Here is a 9,232-nt window from a genome sequence, read left to right as displayed (position 1 = left end):
AGGGGAGGGGCAGGGTGGACGGGGTCAGCCAGTTATTGTAGCAACCGGTTCAGCGAACCAGATTAAAATTAACATCTGCTCCGTCTGAACCAGTCCAAACCAGCTGAATCCCACCCCTGGAGTGAGGTCCACGGTAGACAGTTTCAGGCTGAGGCTGTGAGGGTTTCGGGCTGTAACAACAGAGTTGGGTAGTGCATTCCAGGCATTGACCACTCTTTTGCTGAAGTCGTATTTCTGCAATCAAGTTTGGAGTGGTTTACCTGGAGTTTGTATCAATTGTTTGCCTGTGTATTATTGTGGTTGAAGCTGAAGAAGTCGTTGACAGGTAAGACATTGTAGCAGACAATTTTGGGTACTATGCTTAGATCGGACTGCAGGCAGCGCAGTTCCAGATTGTCCAAGCCCACAATTTCAAGCCTGGTGGTGTAAGGGATTCTATTGTGAGTAGAGGAATGGAGTACTCTTCTCGTGAAATACCTCTGGTCCCGCTCAATCGTGTTAATGTCCGATATACAATGTGGATTCCAGGCAGATGAGCTGTATTCAAGAATTGGTCTGGCAAAGGATTTGTATGCCCTAGTTAGTAATATTTGAGCTTCAGCTTCAGGATCTGTCCTTCCAAAGAAGGTTGGTTTCTTTCAGGATTGACTGAAAGGGACTCCTTGGGACAAGATAGCCCCATGTTCAATATTTGAGGGGCTGCCACAGAGACGAGGGGGGGAACAATCTATTTTCCAAAGCACCTGAAGACCAGACAAGGAACAATGGGTGGAAACTAATCAAGGAGCGATTCAATCTAGAAATAAGGAGAAATTTTCTGACAGCTTAATATTCTGCCATTTTAATCTTACACATAAAGTGTAAGAGAAGTTATTCAGGTTAGGCTGGCTATTTCTTTCATTTAACCTTACAACATAATTTTCTGAGCCGGTTCCCGAGAGGAAAATGCCCCAAGAGCATAGATGTAGCATGGGAAGCAGTCTTGCCAAAGAGGAAGGGCAAATTTAAATCCTCTGAATAGGATCCCGCCCATGGGAACAAAATTAGAAGAGCAAAAGGATTTTTCAGACAAAGTCTTATCACAGAGCAGACGCTTTTTGGAGAAGCTGCACAGAAATGATGGCACTAAGCTCAATTTTCTTCCTGCTCGTCCTCTGCCTTCTGATTGTCCAACTGGTGAGGCTCCAGTTTCGTAGAAGACACTACCCACCTGGACCGACTCCTCTGCCTTTCATCGGGTGCTTATGGCACCCCAAATTTTTTCAATTACGCCGGGAACTCTTGACGGAGGTAAGAATTTTCTATCCCTTTCATCAGCTGATTGACACGGAATAAAAAAACTGAATTGTTGTTAGAGGAAAGAGGCGCCGATACATATTTATAAGGAAAGAAATGAAGGCATGGAAGATGCCCCTTCGGAGGTCGATACAGGTAGTCCTCGACTTACAACAGTTCATTTAGTGACCATTCAAAGTCATAATCGCGTGATCAAAATTCAGGTGTTTGGCAACAATACAGGTAACAACAGAACAGAACAGAACAGAACAGAACAGAACAGAACAGAACAGAACAGAACAGGTTAGTCCTTGACTTACAACAATTCATTTAGTTACGATGGCATTGAAAAATGTGACTTATGACCATTTTTCACAGTTACGACCTTTGAAGCATTTCCATGGTCACATGATCAAAATTCAGATGCTTGGCAATTGGTTCATATTTACGACCGTTGCTGTGTCCTAAAGTCACGTGATCCCTTCTGACAAGCAGAGTCCATGTGGAAGCCAGGCTTATTTTAACAACCGTGTGACTAACTTATCAACTGCAGTGACTCGCTTAACATCCGTGGCAAGAAAAGTCGTAAAACAGGGCAAAACTCCCTGAACAGACGTCTCATTTCACGACAGAAATGTTGGGGCTCAATTGTGGTCATAAGTCAAGGACCTGCCATTTATTGCTAAGTGACATTGCGGCTTTTGTGTAGCCAAAGGGAGTGGCGGTGAAATCTATTTTTCTTTTTTGTAAGAGCTACTGTTTGCGTTCACCACCTTCTAGAGGAACATGGTGAGAACATTAGTGCGTTGAGAGAGATCAACACACTAATTTTAAGATTTATAGAAATTCCAGATTGGGACATCTAACTTAGGCAAGAGAAAGAAACAAGCAAGCAAGCAAACAAACAAATCTAATATTTCCCAGGATGCCTCTTGCTCCATTCTTTCAGTATCTAACCGTGCTCTCTCTCTCTCTTTTCATTTCGAGCAAAGGCTGCTCGTGCTTTTCCTGCTTCAGTACCTTGCAACAAAAGTAAAAAATAACCCAAAAAAAGGTTCTTCCAGCATATTAAAAACAAGAAAAAAGTCAAGGGAACAATTGGTCCATTGCTGGGAGAAAGTGGCAAGAAGGTGACAAGCAACAGGGAGAAAGCAGAACTACTTAACTTGTTTTTTGCATCTGTCTTTACACAAAGGGAAAAAACAGTCCAACCTATCAAGAACAGCACACAAAAAACAGATTAAGAACATGGAGGAGGTGTGGCCAACGTCACGGCGATACGATGGGCACTTCAGAAGCTCCTAAAGAACCGTCGATATCTCCGCTGTCCGGGGAGTCCTGAGTAACCTAAGTCATCCTGTAGAGATGATGAACAAGAGGACCATGGACTGACTGACACAGGGAGATCGCAAACTCCCTGGTTGGATCAGAAGAAGCTCCTCAAACTGGGCAGTGGAGAAAGCGGCCATAGAAGCCGCTAGGAAGCTGGGGTGGTCACAGCGGAAAGAAGAAGACGAAGACAGAGTGTTTCATCTAGAAAAGAGGCTGAAAGTGAGGAGGGAGAGCAGATGTGTATTGGCTCTCACCTCTGGTAATTGGGCAGCGAAGAAAGCAAAAGTCGAAGGCAAAAAGGGTTTTTTGCTTTTGTTTTTGAATGAATTAAGGAAACTGATTGGGAACTCTCTTTAAAAGTGTGTATTAACCAAGAGGAGATAGAGAACTGACTGGATTTTCCTGTTTACAATAAAATGGAATGACTTTAAATAATTTTGATGTAAATTACTGACTAGAATTAATTAAAAAGTACTAAAAAGAACTGGAACTTTGAAATGGTGTTGTTTTACTGAATGAAATAGTCTGCAATGCCATCTAGTGGCAGAAGAAAAAGATTTGAATTAACTATAACTTGTAAACCTTGACAATCTGGACGGGAGTGATAAGAAAGCAGATGTGCAAGAGAGAGAGATTAGATTGTTAACTTTGTCCCATGTCTCAAGTTTTATTTTCTCTGTTTTGCTTTTCTATTTACTTTTTTGAGCTTTTTGAAGTACTTTGCTTTAGATTGGTTTTGGTGAAACTCTTCTTGGCTTTTTTCTTTTTTTTCTTCCCTCTCTGCATGATTGGAAAAGAAGTGACATATATAGAATTTGGATTAAGGCAAGAAGAGCCTGAAGAAATTTTATTGGCTTTTTTTTCCACTTTTACTTTTCTCTTTGCTCCTAAGATTCTTTTTTCTTTTTTGGCTTTTTCTTTTTCTTTTTACTTTTGGATTGGTAATATTTTTAGTATATTGTTTTTGAGGGGGTGATTGACTCTTTTTTTTTGTTTCTCTCTTCTTTTTTTTTCCTCAATTTTTTCTAATCCACCCAACGGGGAGGATTAGATATTTGGATTACAAATAAACCATAAGTGGATTACAAATTTATCTTATACGGCATCATGAAGAAACTTGCAGCACACCTGCACCCAACAGCAAGTCCCTCAATGACAGAAACACAAAAAATATCTGAGACAATGAAGTTAAAGAATTTTATGCAATCACTACACGATGATTTGAAACAGGACTTAAAAGAAATGAAAGAGTTGATTGGGAAAAATGAAGAAAGAATTCAAAAAGTTGAGGAAAAAGCAGATTTGACAGAAAAGAAAGTTGAAGAATTAGAAGAAAAATTGATATCAGTTGACAAAAATCAAGAGAGGACAATTATCTCATTGCAGATGGACCGTTCTGATTTTTACCTAAGATTTCAAAATATAGAGGAGAAAAAAGGGGAAAATTTGCCAGATGTGATTGCTGAGATGTTGGCAGAGGTCATGGAAGAACCCAAGGAGAAGATTTTGAATGAGATTGATGAGGCCTTTAGAGTATATACAAGATAAGCAATGAGAAACAAATTACCGAGAGAAGTCCACGTAAGACTTACAAAGAAAGCAATAAAAACCGAGATACTACAGAAAACAAGAAACACAGTTTTGAAATACAAAGATAAAGAAATAGTAGTATTCAGACAAATACCCAGAAGAGTTAGAGACTTGAGGAGAGAATATCATTTCCTAACAAGATTTTTAATAACAAAAGGAGTGAGTTTCAGATGGTTAATACCAGAAGGAATTTTGGTAACATGGCAAGAACAAAGACATAGATTAGACTCCATTGAAAAAGCAAAATTATTCTATAGCAATTTTGTGGACACTAGATGATGGAGTGGGAGCGGCAAGAGAGATTGAACATACAGATGACATAAAGAAAACGAAGAAAGGATAAAGGAACAGGACAAAAGAGCACTAAGAGAAGGAGCAAAGGCAAAAGACCTAAAGGAACAAAGAGAGACAAGAGCGATGAAATTAAAAACTAGTAATAAATAAAGCATGGAAGAAGAAATAAAAGCAATATCAATAAATGTAAATGGACTGAATTCGGCAACAAAAAGGAATAGAATTTTAAACAAACTAAATAGATTAAAGATGGACATTATATGTTTACAAGAAGTACACATTAGAAAACAACACACTAAACTATTAGAATATTCAAAATTAGGAGTTTTATTTACTTCACTGATATCACAAAACAAGAGAGGAGTAGCTTTGTATATTAAAGAAAAAATTAGATCCTAAATTAATATTTGTGGAGGAAGAAGGGAGGATTTTGATGGTGGAAGTAAGAATGAACTTCAAACAAATACTCTTGGTAGAGTTACATGCACCAAACGACAAACAAGAAGAATTTCCTGACAGTGAGAACAATTAATCAGTGGAACAACTTGCCTCCAAAACAGTGGTGAAATGTAAAATTTGTTACTACCAGTTCTGTGGGCGTGGCTTGATGGGGGGTAATGTGACTAGGTGGGCATGGCCAACTGATCGGACGATCAGGCAACTCAGCTGGGATCATCAGAGCCTTTTAAAAGCATTTTTTTTACAACCTCAAAGAGGTTGTAAAAAAACCTGTCTAACCAAATGAAATCTTTCAGGGAATTGAAACGTTTGCACACTCCCTTGTGTCTGTTGTTGTTTAACTTAATAAAGGTGTTATTTAGTGTGCAGCTAGAGTAGATTTATTAATTTATCAAATTTTTGCACCAGCGATCTCATCTAAAATCTCTGGGATAACACTGGACAGTGGACAAATGTTATTTTTTTCTGGGAACAGGAATAGAGTCCATCTTATCGGTTTCCTCCTCCTCCTCCTCCTCCTCCTCCTCCTCCTCCTCCTCCTCCTCCTCCTCCTCCTCCTCCTCCTCCTCCTCCTCCTCCTCCTGCAAACCCCACTCCCTTCCAGCACTGATGATGTTACCTAGTTGGGTATTGGAAATGCCTGCAAGAAAACAACCAACCTCAGAGAGCACCAAGGACCCCACAGTCCTCCTAATGCTCCTCCCTCTCCTATCCGTAAAGAATCTAATGAATTTAAGCTTTTATTCAAATGAGAATAAAGCAATATAGTCACCAGTCTAGCCCAGGAATCTTAAAGACCGTGTGGGATCGTTTTTCTAACAGATGTCCAACATCTATGGGAATATCTTCACTTTGTGGTTTGGGCCCTACCCTGTGATTGTATTACAAGGCTACCAAGCTGTGAAGGACGGTCTCACCACCCACCCTGAAGATGTTTCTGGCCGGCCTCTGCTCCCCTTTTTCAAAACATTGGCAAATAACAAAGGTAAGAACAATCAACTTTCTTCAGATGTGGGTACCGGAGGCAGGACAATTTCCATTTCTTTGATGTCATCTTTCTGGTGGTTCAGCTAGTCCTCTACTTACAACCATATTCGTAAATAAAGTCAGTGGGGGAAATTGTGACTCACCAAACAACTGCAGTGATTCACTTAAGAACGGTGCCTACAACCAATAGCATTAACGATAGCACTTAGACTTATATACCGCTTCACAGCCCTCTCTAAGCAGTTTACAGAGTCAGCCAATTTTGGGTCCTCATTTTACCCACCTCGGAAGGATGGAAGGTTGACTCAACCTTGAACTGGTCAGGATCAAACTTCTGGCAGTGGGCAGAGTTAGCCTGCAATACTGGATTTTAACCACTGCATCACCACAAAAGTGGGGAGGGACGGAGGGAGGGAGGGAGGGAGGGAGGGAAGGAAGGAAGGAAGGAAGGAAGGAAGGAAGGAAGGAAGGGCAATAGCACTTAGAGTTATATGCTGCTTCACAGTGCTTTACAGCCCTCTCTAAGCGGTTTACAGAGTCAGCCTCTTGCCCCCAACAATCTGGGTCCTCATTTTACCCACCTTGGAAGGATGGAAGGATGAGTCAACCTTGAGCTGGTCAGGATTGAACTGCTGGCAGTTGGTGGAATTAGCCTGCAATTCTCCATTATAATCACTGTGCCTCCATGGCTCAGCTTATTAAAAAAGATTTAAAAGATTGTAAAATTGGATGGGACTCACTTAACAAATACAAATTTGTATTAATCAAAAATCAACTCTTGAGAATGGTAGAATGTTAATGTATTTTTGAAATTTGAATAGATTCATTGCATGGTTTTGAGGGGTTTCCTTTATAATTTTATTTCTTCTTTTTTTCACCCAGTATTTTTCTTTGTCATTTACTTGTTTATTTCTAATATTTTTCTGCTTGTCTTCTTGCTTTGTTTTCCTTCATTCTCTTGTCCCCTTTTAGTTATTTCTAATTTAGGCTTCCTGTTTTATGATAGTTTCCTAGTAACTCCAAAGCCTATGCTGCCCAGTTGGCAGAACTGGACTTCACGTTTCAGAGGCAGTTTTACATTCCTCTGTGAACCACTCAGAGAAGGTTGTAAAGCATGCTGAAGTGGGATATAACTAAGGTGACCAGATTTTAACATTGGTAAAGAGGGACATTGTGGGCGTGGCTTATTTTGTGGGTGTGGCTAGCTGGTCATGTGACTGGGTGGGCGTGGCTAGCTGGTCATGTGACCGGGTGGCCATGGCTATGTGTATAGGGTAAGGTGAACAGATTTTAACATTGGTAAGAAGGACACCATTGTGGGCGTGACTTATTGTGTGGGCGTGGCTTGGAGGCCATGTGACTGGGTGGGCGTGGCTAGCTGGTCATGTGACCGGGTGGCCATGGCTATGTGTATAGGGACTACTCAGAGGGCTGAAAAGTCATTTCTGATCCGACGCAGATCCCGGGCGGCTCCTTGGTTTACCGTGGAGCTCAGGGAAATGAAGCGTTGGAAAAGACGCCTGGAGGGTGGTTGGAGATCCTCCCGATCCGAGTCCGACCGAACACAACTAAGAACCCATATTAGGTCTTATCTTGTGGCGATGGAAGTGGCGAAACGTAACTATTTCGCCACTCTCATTGCATCTGCAGAAAATCGCCCAGCAGCCCTGTTTAGAGTGACCCGCTCCCTCCTTAATCAGGGAGCGAGGGAGGACCCCTTACAGGGCCGTGCTGAGGATTTTGCACAGTTTCTGCAAGATAAAATCACTCAGATTCGGACCGGGTTGGACTCTGACTGGACAGAGTCCGTTGAGGTGACAGGGCCTAGTCTCGGTGGAGACATCTGGGTTGAGTTTGAGCCTGTTTCATTGGATGACGTGGACAGGATTATGGGTAGGCTGGGGTCTTCCACTTGTTTACTGGACCCTTGTCCCTCCTGGCTTGTTTCGGCAGCCAGGGAGGTGACTGGAGACTGGATCCAGGCTATTGTCAACGCTTCACTAAAGGAAGGGGTCTTTCCCGCTGCGCTTAAAGAGGCGGTGGTTCGATCCCTCCTTAAGAAGCCTAACCTGGATCCTGACGTACTTAACAACTACCGTCCAGTCTCCAACCTTCGCTTTTTAGCGAAGGTTGTTGAGTCCGTGGTGGCACAGCAATTCCCTCAATTCCTGGAGGAAACTGACTACCTGGATCCTTACCAATCTGGTTTCAGGCGTGGCCACAGCACGGAAACGGCATTGGTCGCCCTAGTAAATGATCTCTGGCGGGCCAGGGATGGGGGTTGCTCCTCCATCCTGGTCCTTCTTGACCTCTCAGCGGCATTCGATACCATCGACCATGGTATCCTGCTGCAGCGGCTCAGGGGGATAGGGTTAGGAGGCACTGTTTTACAGTGGTTCTCCTCCTATCTCTCGGGCCGTCTGCAGTCTGTTTGGGCGGGGGGTCAGGGATCCTCCCAGAGGCCTCTCACTTGTGGGGTGCCTCAGGGATCGGTTCTCTCCCCTCTGCTCTTTAATATCTATATGAAACCGCTGGGTGAGATCATCCGTGGTTTTGGGGTGAGGTATCATCAATATGCTGATGATACCCAGCTTTACATCTCCACCCCTGACCACCCTAGGGATGCCCTTTCCGTGATGTCCCACTGCCTGGAAGCGGTGCGGGTTTGGATGGGGAGGAACAGGCTTAGACTCAACCCTTCCAAGACTGAGTGGCTGTGGATGCCGGCATCCCGGGATCTGGAGGTTCCATCCTTAATGATCGGAGGTGAAATCCTTGCTCCCTCCGACAGGGTCCGCAACTTGGGTGTCCTCCTGGATTCTCGGCTGTCTTTAGATGACCATCTGACGGCCGTAACCAGGGGGGCCTTCGCACAGGTCCGTCTTGTGCGCCAGTTGCGCCCGTTCCTAGACCGGGATGCCCTCGCCACGGTCACTCACGCCCTTGTTACCTCTAGGTTGGACTACTGTAACACCCTCTACATGGGGCTGCCCTTGGGATGTGTCCGGAGGCTTCAGCTAGTCCAAAATGCAGCTGCGCGGGTAGTTACGGGGGCGTCTAGATACTCCCGTGTAACACCTCTCCTGCGTGAGCTGCACTGGCTACCGGTGGCACTCCGGATATGTTTCAAGGTGCTGGTGCTCACCTATAAAGCCCTTCATGGCTTAGGCCCGGGGTACTTGCAGGACCATCTCCAGCCGTTCTCCCATCGTCCTGTGCGCTCTCACAGAGTCGGCCTCCTCAGGGTGCCGTCGGCCAAACAATGTCGGCTGACGACCCCCAGGGGGAGGGCGTT

The 9,232-nt window shown here is 43.7% G+C and overlaps 1 protein-coding gene across 1 annotated transcript in view; it reads left to right on the top strand.

The window, feature by feature from the left end:
- Positions 1-1,116: 1,116 nt before the first annotated feature.
- LOC139318284 (cytochrome P450 2J6-like) overlaps positions 1,117-9,232 on the top strand; it is a 28,306-nt gene continuing 20,190 nt past the window's right edge. Inside the window, exons 1-2 of the mRNA XM_070945674.1 lie at positions 1,117-1,290; positions 5,773-5,935. Of these exons, the coding sequence (XP_070801775.1) occupies positions 1,117-1,290; positions 5,773-5,935 (337 nt within the window). The remainder of the gene's footprint in view (positions 1,291-5,772; positions 5,936-9,232) is intronic.

This window comes from Pituophis catenifer, unplaced genomic scaffold (assembly GCF_029215685.1).
Source record: "Pituophis catenifer annectens isolate HBS135680 unplaced genomic scaffold, rPitCat1.0.hap2 SCAF_6, whole genome shotgun sequence".
NCBI classification, from domain to species: domain Eukaryota; kingdom Metazoa; phylum Chordata; class Lepidosauria; order Squamata; family Colubridae; genus Pituophis; species Pituophis catenifer.
This window is presented reverse-complemented; position numbering and strand designations above follow the sequence as displayed.